Source organism: Anomaloglossus baeobatrachus, chromosome 3 (assembly GCF_048569485.1).
Source record: "Anomaloglossus baeobatrachus isolate aAnoBae1 chromosome 3, aAnoBae1.hap1, whole genome shotgun sequence".
Lineage (NCBI taxonomy): Eukaryota > Metazoa > Chordata > Amphibia > Anura > Aromobatidae > Anomaloglossus > Anomaloglossus baeobatrachus.
In genome coordinates this window covers 595,839,265-595,861,325 of record NC_134355.1, presented here as the reverse complement: position 1 = coordinate 595,861,325, position 22,061 = coordinate 595,839,265, and the positions used below count along the sequence as shown (strand labels likewise).

Below are 22,061 nucleotides of genomic sequence, written 5' to 3'. Positions count from 1 at the left end.
CCTACAGGTGGGCAACCGCCGCCTGAAGGACTCGCCTACCTAGGCTGGCATCTGCCGAAGCATAGGTATGCACCTGATAGTGTTTCGTGAAAGTGTGCAGGCTCGACCAGGTAGCTGCCTGACACACCTGCTGAGCCGTAGCCTGGTGCCGCAAGGCCCAGGACGCTCCCACGGCCCTGGTAGAATGGGCCTTCAGCCCTGAGGGAACCGGAAGCCCCGAGGAACGATAAGCTTCGAGAATTGGTTCCTTGATCCACCGAGCCAGGGTTGATTTGGAAGCTTGTGTCCCTTTACGCTGGCCAGCGACAAGGACAAAGAGTGCATCCGAGCGGCGCCGTACGAGAAATGTAGAATCTGAGTGCTCTCACCAGATCTAACAAGTGCAAATCCTTTTCACATTGGTGAACTGGATGAGGACAAAAAGAGGGTAAGAAGATATCCTGATTGAGATGAAAAGGGGATACCACCTTAGGGAGAAATTCCGGAACCGGACGCAGAACCACCTTGTCCTGGTGAAACACCAGGAAAGGGGCTTTGCACGACAACGCTGCTAGCTCAGACACTCTCCGAAGTGAAGTGAATGCTACTAGGAAAACCACTTTCTGCGAAAGGCGTGCGAGAGAAATATCCCTCATTGGCTCGAACGGTGGTTTCTGAAGAACCATCAGCACCCTGTTCAGATCTCAGGGTTCTAACGGACGCTTGTAAGGAGGGACGATGTGACAAACCCCCTGCAGGAACGTGCGTACCTGTGGAAGTCTGGCTAGGCGCCTCTGAAAAAACACAGAGAGCGCAGAGACTTGTCCCTTAAGGGAGCCGAGCGACAAACCCTTTTCCAATCCGGATTGAAGGAAGGACAGAAAAGTGGGCAAGGTGAATGGCCAGGGAGAAAAACCCTGAGCAGAGCACCACGACAGGAATATTTTCCACGTCCTGTGGTAGATCTTGGCGGACGTTGGTTTCCTAGCCTGTCTCATAGTGGCAATGACCTCTTGAGATAATCCTGAAGACGCTAGGATCCAGGACTCAATGGCCACACAGTCAGGTTGAGGGCCGCAGAATTCAGATGGAAAAACGGCCCTTGAGACAGCAAGTCTGGTCGGTCTGGTAGTGCCCACGGTTGGCCGACCGTGAGATGCCACAGATCCGGGTACCACGACCTCCTCGGCCAGTCTGGAGCGACGAGGATGGCGCGGCGGCAGTCGGCCCTGATCTTGCGTAACACTCTGGGCAACAGTGCCAGCGGAGGAAACACATAAGGGAGTTGAAACTGCGACCAATCCTGAACTAAGGCGTCTGCCGCCAGAGCTCTGTGATCTTGAGACCGTGCCATGAATGCCGGGACCTTGTTGTTGTGCCGGGACGCCATTAGGTCGACGTCCGGCATGCCCCAGCGGCAACAGATCTCCTGAAACACGTCCGGGTGAAGGGACCATTCCCCTGCGGCCATGCCCTGGCGACTGAGAAAGTCTGCTTCCCAGTTTTCTACGCCCGGGATGTGAACTGCGGATATGGTGGAGGCTGTGGCTTCCACCCACAGCAGAATCCGCCGGACTTCCTGGAAGGTTTGCCGACTGCGTGTCCCGCCTTGGTGGTTGATGTATGCCACCGCTGTGGAGTTGTCCGACTGAATTCGGATCTGTTTGCCTTCCAGCCACGGCTGGAACGCCTTTAGGGCAAGATACACTGCCCTTATCTCCAGAACATTGACCTGAAGGGAGGACTCTGTCTGAGTCCAAGTACCCTGAGCCCTGTGGTGGAGAAAGACCGCTCCCCACCCTGACAGGCTTGCGTCCGTCGTGACCACCGCCCAGGATGGGGGCAGGAAGGATTTTCCCTTCGACAGAGAAGTGGGGAGAAGCCACCACTGAAGGGAAGCTTTGGCTGCCCGAGAAAGGGAGACGTTCCTGTCGAGGGACGTCGACTTCCTGTCCCATTTGCGGAGAATGTCCCATTGAAGTGGGCGCAGATGAAACTGCGCAAAAGGAACTGCCTCCATTGCTGCCACCATCTTCCCTAGGAAGTGCATGAGGCGCCTCAGGGGGTGTGACTGACCTTGAAGGAGAGATTGCACCCCTGTCTGTAGTGAACGCTGTTTGTTCAGCGGAAGCTTCACTATCGCTGAGAGAGTATGAAACTCCATGCCAAGATATGTCAGTGATTGGGCCGGTGTCAGATTTGACTTTGGAAAATTGATGATCCACCCGAAACCCTGGAGAGTTTCCAGAGCAATGTTCAGGCTGTGTTGGCATGCCCCTTGAGAGGGTGCCTTGACAAGTAGATCGTCTAAGTAATGGATCACCGAGTGTCCCTGAGAGTGTAGGATTGCCACCACTGTTGCCATGACCTTGGTGAAGACCCGTGGGGCTGTTGCCAGGCCGAAAGGCCGTGCCACGAACTGAAGGTGTTCGTCCCCTATAGCGAAACGCAGGAAGCGCTGATGCTCTGGTGCAATCGGTACGTGGAGATAAGCATCTTTGATGTCGATTGATGCCAGAAAATCTCCTTGGCACATTGAGGCAATGACGGAGCGGAGCGATTCCATCCGGAACCGCCTGGTTTTCACATGCTTGTTGAGCAGTTTTAGGTCCAGAACGGGACGGAAGGATCCGTCCTTTTTTGGCACCACGAACAAGTTGGAGTAAAAACCGTGACCCCGTTGCTGAAGAGGAACAGGGATCACCACTCCTTCCGCCTTCAGAGTGCACACCGCCTGCAGAAGAGCCTCGGCTCTGTCGGGGGGCGGAGATGTTCTGAAGAAACGAGTCAGAGGACGAGAGCTGAACTCTATCCTGTAACCTTGAGATAGAATGTCTCTCACCCATCGGTCTTTTACTTGTGGCAGCCAGGCGTCGCAAAAGCGGGAGAGCCTGCCACCGACCGAGGATGCGGTTTGAGGAGGCCGCTTTGGGAGCGGTTCCTCCGGCGGTCTTTTTAGGATGTGACTTAGACCGCCATGCATCGGAGTTCCTCTGATCTTTCTGAGGCCTTTTGGACGAGGAAAATTGAGACCTGCCCGCGGTCCGAAAGGACCGAAACCTCGATTGTACCTTCCGTGGTTGAGGTCTGTTTGGTTTGGACTGGGGTAAGGATGAATCCTTTCCCTTGGATTGTTTAATGATTTCATCCAATCGCTCACCAAACAAGCGGTCGCCAGACAATGGCAAACCGGTTAAGAACTTTTTGGAAGCAGAGTCTGCCTTCCATTCACGTAGCCACATGGCCCTGCGGAGTACCACCGAATTGGCGGATGCCACCGCCGTACGGCTCGCCGAGTCCAGGATAGCATTAATGGCGTAGGACGCAAACGCCGACGCCTGAGTGGTTAAGGACACCACTTGCGGGGCAGATGTACGTGTTACTGCATTAATCTGCGCCTGACAAGTTGAGATAGCTTGGAGTGCCCATACGGCTGCGAATGCTGGAGCAAAAGACGCGCCGATAGCTTCATAGATGGATTTCAACCATAGTTCCATCTGTCTGTCAGTGGCATCTTTGAGTGAAGCCCCATATTCCACTGCAACTATGGATCTAGCCGCCAGTCTGGAGATTGGAGGATCCACCTTAGGACACTGAGTCCAGCCCTTGACAACCTCGGGGGGGAAGGGATAACGTGTGTCCTTAAGGCGCTTGGAAAAACGCTTGTCTGGACAGTCTCGGTTTTTTTGGATTGCCTCTCTGAAGTCAGAGTGATCCAGAAACATATTTAATGTACGCTTGGGAAACCTGAAACGGAATTTCTCCTGAGAAGCAGACTCCTCAATTGGAGGAGCTGGGGGAGAAATATCCAACACCTGATTGATGGTCGCTATAAGGTCATTCACTACTGCGTCACCTTCAGGTGTATCTAGGTTGAGAGCGGCTTCAGGATCAGAATCCTGATCTGATACCTCCGCTTCATCCTCCAGAGAGTCCTCCTGCTGGGACCCTGAACAGTGTGATGAAGTGGAGGGAATTTCCCAGCGACCCCGCTTGGGCGGCCTGGGACTGCGGTCCGTGTCAGAGACCTCACCCTGGGACCTATGGGTTACCCCAGGGGCACTTTGCTGTTCCAATTGAGGGGGACCAGGGGTCAAGGATTGGACAGTGCCCGGGGCCTGAATCACCGGTCTGGACTGCAATGCTTCCAGTATTTTAGCAGACCATTTATCCATACTCTCAGACAGTTTGTCAGCAAAGGCTGCAAACTCCGTCCCTGTCACCTGGACAGTGGTAGCAGGTGGTTCCACCTGGGCCACCAGTCGCAGAGGCTCCGGCTGAGTAAGTGCCACAGGGGCCGAGCATTGCACACAATGAGGGTCAGTGGAACCTGCCGGTAGTACAGCTGTACAAGAGGTACAGGTTGCAAAGTACGCCTGTGCTTTGGCACCCTTGCTTTTTGCGGATGACATGTTGTCTCCTCTGAGAACAACCAGGAGGGTATATAGCCAAAAATCAACAGAGCGACCGTACAGTGCAAATGTATAGCCTATAAGCCTATATATATATATACACTTCGGTACTCAGTGGGGCCAGCACCACAGGTGCTGCTTACCGACCGCTCAGAGCGGTTGTGTGATCACCAGATTCCCTGCCTGGGTCTCCCTGTGTTGTCTCTCCTCTCCAGCGTCTGAATCGCTGACAGGAATGGCTGCCGGCGTTCTGTGGGGAGGGGACCGTGGGCGTGCCCAAGAAAAGTGCGGGAATCTAGTGCCCCAGTGTACTGAGTGAGGAGGGAGGAGGATACTAATGTATGCTCCAGCCCTCAGCGCTGACGATCTGTGCAGCGTCCCGCCCTTCCCCTGACTGGCAGGCCTGTGGGCGGGAATATACGACACTAGGCCGCAGAAGTCGGGGCCTAAAGTTATAAGCGCGGCCGGCAATAAGCGCGGCCGCGCGGTAGTCCCCGGCGCACTAACACACCCAGCAGTGCTGAAGTGTGTATGGCACAAGCGCTCCATGCGCGGTAGTCCCCGGCGCACTAACACACCCAGCAGTGCTGCAATGTGTATGGCACAAGCGCTCCATGCGCGGTAGTCCCCGGCGCACTAACACACCCAGCAGTGCTGTAATGTGTATGGCACAAGCGCTCCATGCGCGGTCCCCACGGGGACAGAGAGTACCTCATAGTAGCAGGGCCTTGTCCCTGACGATACCCAGCTGCTATCCAGCAGATTCCCAGGGGCTGCGGAGGGAGCACGGTCCCCGTGCCTGGAGACCGATCCGGATCCCACTTCACCCAGAGCCCATTAAGGGATGGGGAAGGAAAACAGCATGTGGCTCCTGCCTGTGTACCCGCAATGGGTACCTCAACCTTAACAACACCGCCGATTAAGTGGGGTGAGAAGGGAGCATGCTGGGGGCCCTGTTATGGGCCCTCTTTTCTTCCATCCGACCTAGTCAGCAGCTGCTGCTGACCAAGCTGTGGAGCTATGCGTGGATGTCTGCCTCCTTCGCACAAAGCATAAAAACTGAGGAGCCCGTGAGGCACGGGGGGTGTATAGGCAGAAGGGGAGGGGCTTTACACTTTTAGTGTAATACTTTGTGTGGCCTCCGGAGGTATAGCTATACACCCAATTGTCTGGGTCTCCCAATGGAGCGACAAAGAAATATATATATATTATAAATATTGTTTTTGTTTTATAAGACTCAATGGATTTTAAGACTTGCCTCAATTTTGAAGGAAGACAATAGGGAAAAATATTTTTCACTGTTATAATTAGGGTCTGTTTTATAATTCTAGTGCGTCCTATATTAGCTCACCAGGGGGAAACGGCGGCGGTGGAGTGGTCACAGGAGGCAGGGTTGGTGATGCTGTGGGCTCGGAGGAGGGGGCGTCACTGGTCAGGAGGGTCTGTGAACAGAGGGTCAGCGATACTGTGGGCTTGTAAGGCCTCGTGGCAGCGTGCACCATTGATCTGCCGGCAGGCTTCGTTGAATCGCCGGCGGTTGACACAATGGACTTCTCGAAAATGGGCGTGGAAGCAGCGCATGCGCAGATTGGCCTCTGCTGCCATTTTTTTGAAGTCCACCTTCTCACCCGCCGGCTATTCAAAGCAGCCTCAGGCAGATGAATGTCGCCCGCCGCTGCAACACCCCACGAGCACACAGTATTGCCGACCCTCAGTCCTATGACCCTTCTGAGCCGTGACAAACCACCCCTCCGAGCCCTCAGTATCGCTGACTCTGCGCCACTATGATAAGCCCTATCCAAACAATAAGATGCACCACATTTTTTGGGGGAAAAAAGTGTGTCTTATAATCTGGAAAATACAGTATATATATACACACAAAATTAAATGACAAAAATAAAGCCATGTGTATCACGAATAAAAGGGACAAATAATTTAAATATCTGAATGAGAACATTTTCTTGAGTACATGGGCCGGTTCTGAACTCCTTAAACAAGGAAGCAGATGTGAGAGGCTCTCATTAGATACAAGGCATTATCCTAGGTGTAGATCATCAGCTCTGCATAGTAGAAGTGCCATCCAAGAATATCCAGAAGGTCAGTAGATGACATGGCATCTCAGCTGTAGTAACAACTTGTATTCTGCCAACCCTAGTAATATACGCTGTAATATAGTCTCTTGGATGTTTAACTCCATTGTGCAGAATATAACCAAGTGACTGAATGCAACCTAGAAGATTTAATCACAGGCCCCCTCAGTATCACAAGTACAGATCAAGAACTACATGAATACATACTGATTCATCTTCAATAATGGCTGCGGAGTCGAAGAAGTCTGGTCGGAGCTCTGCTCTTTCCCGTCTGTTTCGAGAAGGCGGCTAAGAAAGAGATCAAAGAAAAATGTATCTAATGAAGGATGCGTCCAAAGCTACTAAGAGTTCAGTAATACTCAGACAACAGTCTCCAAACATAGCAGATGAACAGAATGATCACAAATCCACAATATACAAGAAAAAAAAAAAAGTTTTTCATCTTCATTGGATAACCCTATAAATACGCACCTACAGCATTCACTTTATTAATTTTTGTGCTATATTACTGCCAGTTGGACCATGTATAGTAGAGTACGGCACAACGGTAATCTTCAGGTCCTCGCACACACATGTACAATCAACTTACCAGATCAATAACCATTGTGTCCTCAAACTCCTCATTCATGTCTTCCAACTGCCCCCTCGAGGACATCATCACATCCTCAAATATGGGCTCCGCGTCATCCTCCATTAGACCTCGTCTGAGAAAAGGAGGAGGAAAAATTCCAGGATCAGAAATAATCTGCAGATACTAGATCATCCCACTAGCTACAGGTTTTTTTATTATTTTAATGTGATTATTTTGGAAGTGATGGAAAAAAGTAACAATCCGTATAGGATAGAACAATGTCTGGATCCAGTACTGTTAGACACTGAGGAGCCTCAACAGTAAGAAAATGTTAGTAATCCATCTGTAGAAATCAGTTTGATTGCAAACTGCAAAATCAATATTTAGAACCTAACCAGTATCATAAACTGGACCCTGGGACTGAGAAGGGATTCTGTCCCAAATTTCAAGGAATCTTTTTAGGTGACAGCAACATATGGGGCAACATAGCACTGATGAGCGAGATCGCATCTACCACCAGACACTTCCTTTCTTTGCATAATTCAAAGATGCTGTCAAGAAAGTGTCCATGTATTTTGAATCATATGCTTCCAAATCGATATAGAAGATGACATTTGTTTCGGGCAGAGAGGGACCAGACATCACATTATTTCATATAAGAATTGAATCACCTGATCCCAAAAACCCAGGATCCTCGGACAACTCCAGAATGACAACCAGGGAATGTGCGACATTTTGTGCACTGATTTAGGTAATCAGATCCAAACTTGGCAAATAATAAGGGTGTCATACACCTGTGTAGGATGTATAGTTGCACTTGTCAATCATTGTGATCCAAATACTAATTTGGTTGAGGATATGGCCCCCTTCCACTAGATGTCCCAGATGTTTCCCACTTCATTGATGTAACAAGGGAAGATTCCCTGGACTATTGGAGAAGTCTTGAATAAAAGTTGGATAACTGGGAGGTGGCAGAGCCGAGCACCAGTTCTGATATTGGAGAGGTATACAAGCTCCATGGTCCCGCACCCATCTATGCACTCACTGCGGGTTTGTAAATTAGGTAACAAAATCTGGGAAGGAGGCAGATCCTAACTGGTCTGCAAAACGGGAAACTATGTCCATACCTGTGATACATGCCGCACCCCATGTCTCTCCCAAGGATAGCAGCCATTAGTTACATTGATGGTTGATGATCAGTAGTTGTAGTGCAGGATGAAGATCTAAGAATCAGGTGGAAAATGTGCGGAGCCGCACTTCAAATACTTACACTCCGTGCCGGACACCGCTCCGCACTTTCATGTAGCTCATGGATGTTCTGTCTTTTCTACTCAAGTCTTCTAACTTCTGCTGACCCAACCAAGACATCTGCATCTGAGGACTGGAACGAAAAATACGACGCCCGTTACCCAACACATTCCCTCTGCTGACGAGAGCAACACCAGGACACAGCACATACTTGTGTAAGAAGTCTGGTTCTGAGCCGTGTTCAGACTCGTGTTCGGGCATTTGTTCTGGGATCGGTCTAGGGTTTTCCCGCAGTACAGTGGATGTAAGCTGAGGTGTAGTAAGTGCTCCTGGTGTTTGGATGGTGTCGTTCCTGGTTACCCAGGAGCTGTCGATACTTTCTTCTGGAACAAAGGGAAATAGAAATAGTTCTGCACCTTAAGACACAAGAGTTAGCAAGTTGTGAGATTAAAAGGTCTTCAACACTAATGACTTCTAGCTGTATAAGTGAGGGGGGGGTCTTGTGTTGTGGGGTACAGCAATACCGGAACAGCAAAGCGGCAAGAATTGGCATTTAGATCTATGCAGCAGTATGGAGCATAACCCAAGCTAGAGTCTTACAGAAGCGGCCATGCTACAGTGATGTCCTTACTAGATCCCCCAGTAAAAAGACGAATCTTATACTGAGAAGTGCCTGAAAAGTGAACCTGTCACCAGATTTGTCCCCTATGAGCGGAGGCCACCACCAGTGACTATATCCAGCATTCTAGAATACTGTATATAAGTGCACAGGCCGCTGTCTAACGCAAAACTCCTTTATTATATGCTTGGTACGGTCCGATGGGAGTCACTGGTCTCGGTCCAGCGCCTTTTATCTTCTTGCTTCGTCTGGATGACACGTCCTACGTCATCCACTCATAGGCCTCCATTGCACACTTCTGCTGAGGGCAGATTAAAGTATTGTAATATGCATGCTCGGGTGGTCATTGACCTTCCCTGCGACTGCGAATTACAGTACTCTGGTCTGCCCTCAGCAGGGCAGAGAGAAGCGTGCAGGAGCGCAGCGGTAGACTGTCTGGATGACGTATGAAGCGTACATACGTGCCAGACGAAGTAAGGAGAGAACGGTGATGGCAAGAAGAGAGGAGGAACCAGACAGAGACCATAGATGTCCATCAGAGCAGACTGCCCTGCAGGTTAGTATAATTAAAGTGTTTTTTATGTTCTACACAGTGACCTGGGCTCTTATATACAGTACTAGAAGGTGGCCCGATTCTAACGCATCGGGTATTCTAGAATGTACGTATTGTGTAGTTAATGTATGATTTTTGTTATATATATATATATATATAGATGTTGTTGTGTGTAGTTACCAGTGTTTATGTAGGGCGCTGTAAATGTTCTGGGTGTTGTCTGGGTGTGGGGGTGTGTGAGAGCAGTGTTTGTGTGTTGCTTGTGTGTGTTGCGTGGTTTGTGGAGCGCTGTGTGTCTGCAGCGTTCTCTGTGTGTGGTGCTGTGTGTGTTGCGCGGTTTGTGTGGGTGTGGAGTGCGTGTGTGTGTTTTGGGGGGAGGTATGTTTTGTGCAGTGTGTGTGTTGCGCGGTATGTGCGTATATTTGTGTATGCCGCGGTGTTTGTGTGTTGGGTGTTGTGTGTGTGCGGCGTTGTCTGTGTGTGTGAGGGTGTCTGTGTAGGGCGGTGTTTGTGGTTCCCAGTGTGTGTGTGGTGTGTTGTGCGGTGCGCGTGTGGCGGTGTGTGTGTGTTTTGGATGGAGGTGTGCACCCCCATCGTGCTCCTTCCCCCATGCTGTGCACCCCCCCATCATGCTCCATCCCCCATGCTGCGCACCCATCGTGCTCCTTCCCCCATGCTGTGCACCCCCCCCATCATGCTCCATCCCCCATGCTGCGCACCCATCGTGCTCCATCCCCCATGCTGCGCACCCCCATCGTGCTCCATCCCCCATGCTGCGCAACCCCCATCGTGCTCCATCCCCCATGCTGCGCACCCCTCATCGTGCTCCATCCCCCATGCTGCGCACCCCTCATCGTGCTCCATCCCCCATGCTGCGCACCCCTCATCGTGCTCCATCCCCCATGCTGCGCACCCCCATCGTGCTCCATCCCCCATGCTGCGCACCCATCGTGCTCCATCCCCCCATGCTGCGCACCCCCATCGTGCTCCATCCCCCATGCTGCGCACCCCCCATCGTGCTCCATCCCCCATGCTGCGCACCCCCCATCGTGCTCCAGCCCCCAATGCTGCGCACCCCCCATCGTGCTCCATCCCCCATGCTGCAAACCCCCCATCGTGCTCCATCCCCCATGCTGCGCACCCTATCGTGCTCCATCTCCCATGCTGCACACCCCCCATCGTGCTCCATCCCCCATGCTGGGGCCGCCGGGGACGGGGCCGAGTGTGCAAACGTGTGCCGGGGGCGGGGCCGAGCGTGCCAACGTGTGCAGGGGGCGGGGCCGAGCGGACGAGGCGTCAGCGTATGCCGGCTCCGTGCACATGTGTACCGGGAGCCGGTGTACACTGGTCACCATGATACACATCGGAAGTGCTTCCTATAGTTAAGCCATGTGTATCATGGTTACCAGCGTACACCAGCTCCGTCATGATCCCAGCATCGCAAGGTTATGTCCGCCGGGGGCGGGGCCGAGTGTGCCAACGTGTGGCGGGGGCGAGGCGTCAGCGTATGCCGGCTCCCTGCACATGTGTACCGGGAGCTGGTGTACGCTGGAGCAGGCGATGTGTGCGGAGGGCCGGGGCGAGCAGCTAATCTATGCGGGGGGCGGGGCCAGGCCGAGGTGAGCGGCCAATCCGGGGGGGATCAGGGCCAGGCCGAGCCCAGCGGCCAATCCAACAGTTGCCACTGTAACAACACTCACTGTGACACAATTTTGGAGCAAGACAGACAGACAGAGACAGAGACAAACAGACAGAGACAGACATATATATAGATTCTGGAATGCTCTTGTGGAGGTGGCCTGAGCTATAGCTTGTTTGTTCTAACGTAATAATATTATCTGTGTATGTAAAAAATCAAATTATAGATGTAGTTGTATAATTATCTGTGTGTCTATATAGCAATCGCACAGACCCATAATATGATTCTAAGCTGTATAGTCATGAAGGGGTTACCAAGAATAAGTGAACAGATGTACAAACAATGAAAGTCTTCATAATGATGAGCAATAGTCTTATCAGTAGTTTCACATAAAAAGAGAATTTTGTTTACTTACCGTAAATTCTTTTTCTTATAGTTCCGTATTGGGAGACCCAGACCATGGGTGTTTAGCTTCTGCCTCCGGACGACACACAAAGTACTACACTTAAAAGTGTAGCTCCTCCCTCTGAACTTATACACCCCCTGGAGAACCAGATCTAGCCAGTTTAGTGCAAAAGCTGAAGGAGAATAGCCACCCACAAGAAAAAACAGAGCAAAAACCGGAACAACCGGAGACTCTGTCAACAACAACAGCCGGTGAAAACACGCGGAACAAGAAATTGCCAACAGGCAACAGGGAGGGAGCTGGGTCTCCCAATACGGAACTATAGGAAAAAGAATTTACGGTAAGTAAACAAAATTCTCTTTTTCTTTATCGTTCCTATGGGAGACCCAGACCATGGGACGTCTCAAAGCAGTCCATGGGTGGGAAATAAACAGAAAAACTAAGAAGTAGGCAGAACCTAACTTCACAAATGGGCGACAGCCGCCTGAAGGATGCGTCTGCGCAAGCTCGCATCTGCCGAAGCATGAGCATGCACTTGGTAGTGCTTCGAGAAGGTATGAAGGCTAGCCCAAGTGGCAGCCTGACAGACTTGTTGAGCCGTAGCCTGGTGCCTGAAAGCCCAAGAGGCACCGACAGCTCTGGTCGAGTGTGCCTTGATCCCCGGCGGGGGAGGCACCTGAACACTGGTAGGCGTCCGAAATGGTCGACCTAATCCAACGGGCTAAGGTCTGCTTAGAAGCAGAGAGGCCCTTGCGCCGACCTGTGGTTAGCACAAAAAGAGAGGTGCACCGCCTAAGAGCAGCGGTGCGAGACAGATAGATCCGGAGAGCCCGCACCAGATCCAGAGTATGCAGCGTTTTTTCAAAGCGATGAACAGGAGCCGGACAAAAGGAAGGTAGGGTAATGTCCTGGTTAAGGTGGAAAGGAGAGACCACCTTAGGAAGAAAGTCCGGAGTCGGACGGAGAACCACCTTGTCTTGATGAAAAACCAAAAAAGGTGACTCCGAAGAGAGCGCAACCAAATCGGAGACTCTCCTGAGGGAAGTTATGGCCACTAGAAAGACCACTTTCTGTGAAAGACGAAACAAAGAAACCTCCCTAAGAGGCTCAAAGGGGGGTTTCTGCAAAACAGTGAGGACCAAATTAAGGTCCCAGGGATCCAAGGGCCGCCGGTAAGGCGGAATGATGTGAGACGCGCCCTGCATGAAGGTGCGGACCTGAGCCAGCCGGGCGAGACGCCGCTGGAACAGCACTGACAGAGCTGAGACTTGTCCCTTAAGAGAGTTGAGGGACAGTCCCAGCTGCAGACCGGACTGTAGAAAGGACAGAAGGGTTGGCAAGGAAAATGGCCAAGGAGGATGGCCGGAAGAGCGACACCAGGACAGGAAAATTTTCCAAGTCCTGTGATAGATCTTGGCGGAGGAAGACTTACGGGCCCGAGTCATAGTGGAGATGACTTCAGGAGGGATACCAGAAGCCGTCAAGATCCAGGACTCAAGAGCCACGCCGTCAATCTGAGAGCCGCAGAATTCAGGTGGAAAAACGGACCTTGTGAGAGAAGGTCTGGACGGTCCGGAAGATGCCATGGCACCTCTACGGACAGAAGGAGCAGGTCTGGGCACCAAGCTCGCCTGGGCCAGTCCGGAGCAATGAGGATGACTCGACGACCCTCCATTCTGATCTTGCGCAGGACTCTGGGCAAGAGAGCTAGAGGGGGAAACACGTAGGACAGACGAAACTGGGACCAGTCTTGAACCAGAGCGTCCGCGGCGAATGCCTGAGGATCGTGGGAGCGAGCCACGTAAACTTTGTTGTTGTGACGGGATGCCATTAGGTCCACGTCCGGAGTGCCCCATTTGCGGCAGATTGACTGAAAAACTGCCGGGTGCAGGGACCACTCGCCACTGTCCACGGTTTGACGGCTGAGATAATCTGCCTCCCAGTTTTCCACGCCTGGGATGTGGACTGCGGATATGGTGGACTTGGAGTCCTCCGCCCATTGAAGGATGCGTTGTACCTCCAACATTGCCAGGCGGCTGCGTGTCCCGCCTTGGTGATTGATGTAGGCAACCGCTGTCGCGCTGTCTGACTGGACTCGGATGTGCCTGCCCGCCAGCAGATGGTGAAAAGCTAGGAGAGCCAGAAGCACGGCTCTGGTTTCCAGCACATTGATCGAAAGGGCTGACTCGGATGGAGTCCAAGTGCCCTGCGCTCGGTGGTGGAGACATATCGCTCCCCAGCCGGATAGACTGGCATCCGTGGTGAGGATCACCCAGGACGGGGCCAGAAAGGAGCGCCCCTGGGACAGAGAGAGGGGCCGAACTCCTGAACACAAAGCTATAAACTGGCTAGATCTGGTTCTCCAGGGGGTGTATAAGCTCAGAGGGAGGAGCTACACTTTTAAGTGTAGTACTTTGTGTGTCCTCCGGAGGCAGAAGCTAAACACCCATGGTCTGGGTCTCCCATAGGAACGATAAAGAAAGAATGTATAACGAACAGAGATATATTTTATAGTATACTGGGAAAAATTAAGGAGTTGAATACTCCCTGTTCTAGTCCCAAGGTCAATGATGCATTCTGTATAATTGAATCTATCCAATACACGAGTTCAGTTGGTGACGCTGGCTCAAAGAGAACACCCCTTGTGTCCTTGTGTGATCATTGTCTGATTCATTAACATCAGCTCTGATATATAGCTAATATGGCACCGGCCTCTGAATATCCTAAACGAAGATACCATTAGTTATCTTCAACTAAATTTCTCCCTTGACACTCTATAGAAGTGCTCACTGGTGGTGGACGAAGATTATAGGGGAAAATCTGAGGACAGGTTCTCTTTAAAAGGGGACCTGCCTGGACACATGGAGGGTGGGTAATTCCTAGTTCATGCATAACTTTATAGCCCCAAAGCAATGTGAAAAGCCAGTTTAGAAAGTTTAGGCAAATCAGCCTGGCCGTGCACTGAGGCTGGTGCATGGACTAGCAGTGTTAACTGTCCCACCCACAATGCACTTTCCAGCTCATCTGCATAAATGTTCTAACCATGTTTTCTCTGTGCTGGTTCACCGCTATAGAGCTATACAGGAACACATGACTTGTATTTCAATGATGTACATGGCCCTGACCTCAGATTAGTTACACAATCTATCCTGACACATTCCCAAAAATACAACTAAGAATGTTCAAACTGTGCACAAAGAAATGAGTAGTGTTTGGTGGCTGTGAGCCAATCTTACCCTCCACTCTCTTCTTGTGCAGGGGCGGCCGGCCCTTCTTACTTCTCACAGAGGAGCCCTTGCTGTTACTGCCTCCACTATTCACAGACAGGCGGTCCTCATCGCTGCCCGTTACCAGAGAGTTCCTGTAGGAGATGAGAGGCAGCCAGACGTCTTCTCTTCTCTCCATCATTTGATCGGACATGAATTTCTCCAGATATGAATGTCTGAACAGGAGAGAAGAAACGGAAAAGAAATCAGTGTAAGGGGGAAATGAGCTGCAGATGTTTCCCCCCCGCCCCAGCAAACTCCAGCCGTTCTCTTCACTATATTCCTAACAGTGTCCAGCTCCCACCACCTTCCCCCGGCAAAGTAACATGTCTGCTGGATCAGAGGAAAGCTCCTGTGATAAGATAGCGCGTTTAATAAATTACGATTGGGGGTATCAAGCGTCCGTCTATCTCGATGACCCACCCTACCCAATTACAAAGTTACACCAAGGACAGTGGATCCAGACCCCTATAGAGGTCTTGATGTATGAGATTGCACAGGATAAATATGAAGATCATGATCACCAAAAAAAATCAATCAGGTAGCACCAATGTCATACGTACACTGTCTTCTTGTCCTGCCGCAACAACTTAGAAGAAAATTCACTCAATACTTCCAGGAAGGCCAAGTTCAGGGGCGGATACTCTGGGCCCTTGGGGTTTTGGTATTTAAATGAAAACTCTATGCCATCTCTGTATTCAGGGAATTAAAAGGGGAATAAAAGTTAAGGGTTAATGAAAACAGTAAATCATTTAAGAATAACCACAGAACAAAAAGAAGGGAATTTTGTTACTTACCGTAAATTCCTTTTCTTCTAGCTCTTATTGGGAGACCCAGACGATTGGGGTATAGCTACTGCCCTCTGGAGGCCACACAAAGCACTACATTAAAAGTGCAAGGCCCCTCCCCCTCTGGCTATACCCCCCCGTGGTATCACGGGTTCTCCAGTTTTAGTGCCAAAGCAAGAAGGAGGAAGCCAATAACTGGTTTAAACAAATTAACTCCGAATAACATCGGAGAACTGAAAAACCGTTCAACATGAACAACATGTGTACCCGCAAACAACAAAAAAACATCCCGAAGGACAACAGGGCGGGTGCTGGGTCTCCCAATAAGAGCTAGAAGAAAAGGAATTTACGGTAAGTAACAAAATTCCCTTCTTCTTCAGCGCTCTATTGGGAGACCCAGACGATTGGGACGTCCAAAAGCTGTCCCTGGGTGGGTAAATAAATACCTCATGTTAGAGCTGCAAAACAGCCCTCCCCTATGGGGGTGTCACTGCCGCCTGCAGGACTCTTCTACCTAAGCTGGCATCCGCCGAAGCATAGGTATGCACCTGATAATGCTTGGTGAAAGTGTGCAGACTGGACCAGGTAGCTGCCTGGCACACCTGTTGAGCCGAAGCCTGGTGACGTAATGCCCAGGACGCACCCACGGCTCTGGTTGAGTGGGCTTTTAGCCCTGAAGGAACCGGAAGCCCCGCAGAACGGTAGGCCTCTAGAATTGGTTCTTTGATCCATCGAGCCAGGGTGGCTTTAGAAGCCTGCAACCCCTTGCGCGGACCAGCGACAAGGACAAAAAGTGCATCGGAACGGCGTATGGGCGCCGTGCGGGAAATGTAGATTCTGAGTGCTCTCACCAGATCTAGCAAACGTAAGTCCTTTTCATACCGGTGAACCGGATGAGGGCAAAAAGAAGGCAAGGAAATATCCTGATTAAGATGAAAAGAGGATACGACCTTAGGAAGAAACTCCGGAATGGGGCGCAGCACAACCTTGTCCTGGTGGAACACCAGGAAGGGAGCCTTGGATGACAGAGCTGCCAGCTCAGACACTCGCCGAAGCGATGTGATCGCAACAAGAAACGCCACTTTCTGCGACAGCCGAGAAAAGGAAACTTCCTTCAGAGGCTCGAAGGGCGGCTTCTGGAGAGCAACTAGTACCCTGTTCAGATCCCATGGATCTAACGGTCGCTTGTACGGGGGCACAATATGACAGACCCCCTGCAGGAACGTGCGCACCTTAGGAAGACGTGCTAGACGCTTCTGAAAAAACACGGATAGTGCCGAAACTTGCCCTTTAAGGGAGCTGAGCGACAAGCCCTTTTCCAACCCCGATTGCAGGAAGGAAAGAAACTTGGGTAATGCAAATGGCCAGGGAGACACTCCCTGGGCCGAGCACCAGGATAAGAAAATCTTCCACGTTCTGTGGTAGATCTTAGCAGAATTCGACTTTCTAGCTTGTCTCATTGTGGCAACCACTCCTTGAGATAATCCTGCAGATGCTAGGATCCAGGACTCAATGGCCACACAGTCAGGTTCAGGGCCGCAGAATTCTGATGGAAAAACGGCCCTTGGGACAGTAAGTCTGGTCGGTCTGGCAGTGACCACGGTCGACCGATCGTGAGATGCCACAGATCCGGATACCACGACCTCCTCGGCCAGTTTGGAGCGACGAGTATGATGCGGCTGCACTCGGATCTGATCTTGCGTAGCACTCTGGGCAAGAGCGCCAGAGGCGGAAACACGTAAGGGAGCTGAAACTGCGACCAATCTTGAACCAAGGCGTCTGCCGCCAGAGCTCTTTGATCGCGCGACCTCGCCATGAATGCCGGGACCTTGTTGTTGTGCCGGGATGCCATTAGGTCGACATCCGGCACTCCCCAGCGGCGACAGATTTCCTGAAACACGTCCGGGTGAAGGGACCATTCCCCTGCGTCCATGCCCTGGCGACTGAGGAAGTCTGCTTCCCAGTTTTCTACGCCTGGGATGTGAACCGCGGATATGGTGGATGCTCTGTCCTCCACCCACATTAGAATGCGCCGGACTTCTTGGAAGGCTTGCCGACTGCGCGTCCCTCCTTGGTGGTTGATGTATGCCACCGCTGTGGAGTTGTCCGATTGGATTCGGATCTGCTTTCCTTCCAGCCACTGCTGGAAGGCTAGTAGGGCAAGATACACTGCTCTGATTTCCAGAACATTGATCTGAAGGGTGGACTCCTGCGGAGTCCACGTCCCCTGAGCCCTGTGGTGGAGAAACACTGCTCCCCACCCCGACAGACTCGCATCTGTCGTAACTACTGCCCAGGATGGGGGCAGGAAGGATCTTCCCTGAGATAATGAGGTGGGAAGGAGCCACCATTGTAGAGAGTCCTTGGCCGTCTGGGAAAGCGAGACTTTCCTGTCCAGGGACGTTGACTTCCCGTCCCATTGGCGGAGAATGTCCCATTGAAGTGGGCGCAGATGAAACTGCGCAAAGGGAACTGCTTCCATGGCTGCCACCATCTTCCCTAGGAAATGCATGAGACGCCGCAAGGGATGCAACTGGCCCTGCAGGAGAGATTGCACCCCTGTCTGTAGTGACCGCTGCTTGTTCAGCGGCAGCTTCACTATCGCTGCTAGAGTATGAAACTCCATGCCAAGATACGTTAGTGACTGAGTCGGTGATAGGATCGACTTTGGAAAGTTGATGATCCATCCGAAAGACTGTAGAGTCTCCAGCGTAGCATTCAGGCTGTGCTGACATGCCTCCTGAGAGGGAGCTTTGACCAATAAGTCGTCTAGGTAAGGGATCACCGAGTGTCCCTGAGAGTGTAAGACTGCTACCACCGCCGCCATGACCTTGGTGAAGACCCGTGGGGCTGTCGCCAGACCAAATGGCAGAGCTACGAACTGAAAATGGTCGTCTCCTATCACAAAACGTAGAAAACGTTGATGTTCTGTAGCAATTGGCACGTGGAGATAAGCATCTTTGATGTCTATTGAGGCAAGGAAGTCTCCTCTGGACATTGAGGCAATGACAGAGCGGAGGGTTTCCATCCGGAACCTCCTGGCGTGCACATGTTTGTTGAGCCGTTTTAGGTCCAGAACAGGACGGAACGAGCCGTCCTTTTTTGGAACCACAAAGAGATTGGAGTAAAACCCTTGCCCTTGTTCCTGAGGAGGGACTGGGATCACCACTCCTTCCGCTTTTAGGGAATCCACCGCCTGCAGCAGAGCATCTGCTCGGTCTGGATGTGGGGAGGTTCTGAAGAACCGAGCTGGAGGACGAGAATTGAACTCGATTCTGTACCCGCGAGACAAAATGTCCGTCACCCACCGGTCTTTGACCTGTGACATCCAAATGCCGGAAAAGCGGGAGAGCCTGCCCCCGACCGGCGATGCGGAGGGGGGGGGCTGGAAGTCATGAGGTAGCCGCTTTGGAAGCGGTACCTCCATTTGCTTTCTTGGGGCGTGTGTGAGTCCGCCACGAATCTGAGTTTCTTTGCGTCCTCTGAGTCCCTTTGGACGAGGTAAATGGTGTCTTGCCCGAACCTCGAAAGGACTGAAACCTCTGCTGCCACTTTTTCTGCTGAGGTTTGGATGTTCTGGGTTGTGGTAAAGAGGAGTCTTTACCCTTGGACTGCTTAATGATGTCAGCCAATGGCTCGCCAAACAGTCTATCTCTAGACAAAGGCAAACTGGTTAAACATTTTTTGGAACCAGCATCTGCTTTCCAGTCCTTTAACCACAAGGCTCTGCGCAAAACTACCGAATTGGCGGACGCCATTGAGGTGCGACTGGTAGATTCTAGGACCGCATTGATAGCGTAAGACGCAAACGCCGACATCTGCGTGGTAAGGTGCGCCACTTGCGGCACTGCTGGATGCATGATAGCATCCACTTTTGCTAAGCCAGCTGAAATAGCCTGGAGTGCCCATACGGCTGCGAATGCCGGAGCAAACGACGCGCCGATAGCTTCATAGACAGATTTTAACCAAAGGTCCATCTGTCTGTCATTGGCATCTTTAAGTGAAGCGCCATCCTCCACTGCAACTATGGATCTAGCTGCAAGTTTGGAAATCGGGGGGTCTACCTTTGGACACTGTGTCCAGCGCTTGACCACCTCAGGGGGGAAAGGGAAACGCGTATCTTTAGATCGTTTAGAGAAACGCCTTTCTGGGTGAGCGTCGTGCTTCTGGATTGATTCTCTGAAGTCAGAGTGATCTAACAAAGCACTCAATTTACGCTTGGGATAAAGGAAACGAAACTTCTCCTGCTCCGCAGCCGCCTCTTCTGCTGAAGGGGCTGGGGGAGAAATATCCAACAGCCTATTGATGGCTGAGATAAGGTCGTTTACCATGGCATCCCCATCCGGGGTATCCAGGTTGAGAGGGGTTCCAGGAGTGGATTCCTGATCACTCTCTTCAGACACATCACAGGGAGACTGATTGTGCTGAGACCCTGAGCAGTGTGAAGACGTCGAGGGTCTTTCCCAGCGAGCTCGCTTAGGGTGGCTGGGGCCATCATCTGAGTCATAATCCTCGGCCTGTGAAGCCGGGGACCCCCCTGTGGGCTGGATACATTCCAAGTAAGGGGGACCTGAGGACAGAGGCCTCGCCGTGCCCAGAGACTGAGCCCCATGCATAGATTGCAAGGTTTCAAGTATTTTTGCCATAGAGACAGACATACTATCAGCAAAAACTGCAAAGTCTGTCCCTGTCACCGGGGCAGAACTTACAAGCGTCTCAGCCTGGGTCGCTACCTCTCCTGACTCCGGCTGGCGAAGCAGCACCGGGTCGGAGCATTGCACACAATGGGGGTCATCGGAGCCTGCTGGTAGATTAGCCCCACATGCAGCACACGCAGTATACACAGCCCTTTTTGCCTTGGCCGCCTTGCGTTTTGAGGATGACATGTTGCTGCTTCCACAGAGCGATCTGGGATATGCAGCCAGAAGCGCACCTCACAGTGCAAGAAATACAATATCTATATATCTGTACCCAGTACACTGATACACAGTGAGGCACTAGAGGGACCAGCACAGAAAAAACGCTTACCGCCCGCTTAAAAAGCGGGTGTGTGGTCGCCAGATAGCCCCTAGTCCAGGTCTCCCAGAGCCTTGCGTCCTTCCTCCAGCCAGGCATGCATGTAATGGCTGCCGGCGTCTCGAGAGAGGAAGGGGGGCGGGCCCTGGGCGTTCCTGGCCAAGAGCGGGAAGCCTGCTTCCCTCTGTGCCAAGTGAGAGGGCTGGAGCATGTAAATCAGGCTCCAGCCCTCGTCGCTGCTAGCGAACAGCGTCTCTCCCCTACCCTGAATGACAGGGTGGGGGCGGGAACGAATCGGAGCTGCCGGCGTCCTAGGCCCAAAAAGCCGGGGACTAAATTTATAACCGCCGCCGCCGTAAAAGCGCGGACGGCGGATCCCCGGCGCACCACAAGTCACAGCAGCGCCGCCCGGTCCAGAGGGGGTCGGCGCTGCGTTCCCATACACAAAAAAGTCCCCCAGTAATCTGTAGGGACACCAACTCCACGTTGCGGTCCCCGGCGCACTACAACACCCAGCCAGCCCGGAGTGTGTCTGTGCCTGCCGGGGACACGGAGTACCTGTATGATGCAGGGCCTGTCCCTGATCGTACTCCTGCTCCGTCTCCATCAGGTTCTAATGGGTCTGTGGATGGAGCCCGGCATCAGAGCTGAGAGGCCGGCAGGATCCCACTTCCACAGAGCCCTACCAGGGGATGTGGAAGGAAAACAGCATGTCAGGCTCCAGCCCTGTACCAGCAATAGGTACCTCAACCTTACAACACCATCCAGGGGTGAGAAGGGAGCATGCTGGGGACACTATATGTGTCCTCTTTTCTTCCATCCGAAACAGTCAGCAGCTACTGCTGACTAAAATCTGTGGAGCTATGCATGGAATGTCTGACCTCCTTCGCACACAAAGCTAAAACTGGAGAACCCGTGATACCACGGGGGGGTATAGCCAGAGGGGGAGGGGCCTTGCACTTTTAATGTAGTGCTTTGTGTGGCCTCCAGAGGGCAGTAGCTATACCCCAATCGTCTGGGTCTCCCAATAGAGCGCTGAAGAAAAACATATCTCTAAGAGGAAGTTATCAGAAAGTGATGTGACATAACAGGTGTTTGTAGAAAATATGGACAACGTTTATTTTCCAGATCATTTAAAATAATAAAAAAATGTTAAATTCTGGATTGATAGACCCCTGTCCTTTCAGGAAGCGTTTCCACCAAAGCTTCTAAGCAGAGGCAGGATTACATGACACATACTGTCACAGCTGACCCCACTCCCCCTCTACACAATGACCCCTGCACCCGCTCATTAGACGCAGTCACAACGGACCCCACTCCCCCTCTACACAATGACCTCTGCACCCGCTCATTAGACACGGTCACAACGGACCCCACTCCCCCTCTACACAATGACCTCTGCACCCACTCATTAGGCGATTTAATACAAAAGATCTGATTATTACACTTTTGTGTGATGTTTTTTGAAATAAAG

At 51.9% G+C, this 22,061-nt stretch overlaps 1 protein-coding gene across 3 annotated transcripts in view; it reads right to left on the bottom strand.

Moving 5' to 3' along the window:
- The window catches only part of STAG1 (STAG1 cohesin complex component), a 331,716-nt gene that overhangs the window by 2,381 nt on the left and 307,274 nt on the right, over positions 1-22,061 (bottom strand). Inside the window, exons 28-33 of one of the 3 annotated variants that reach the window (XM_075341032.1) lie at positions 15,347-15,475; positions 14,754-14,959; positions 8,512-8,716; positions 8,323-8,433; positions 7,071-7,185; positions 6,689-6,769 (exon numbers count right to left, since the gene is read on the bottom strand). In XM_075341032.1, the coding sequence (XP_075197147.1) occupies positions 6,689-6,769; positions 7,071-7,185; positions 8,323-8,433; positions 8,512-8,716; positions 14,754-14,959; positions 15,347-15,475 (847 nt within the window). The remainder of the gene's footprint in view (positions 1-6,688; positions 6,770-7,070; positions 7,186-8,322; positions 8,434-8,511; positions 8,717-14,753; positions 14,960-15,346; positions 15,476-22,061) is intronic. The other 2 variants (XM_075341033.1, XM_075341034.1) reach the window with 2 other exon arrangements.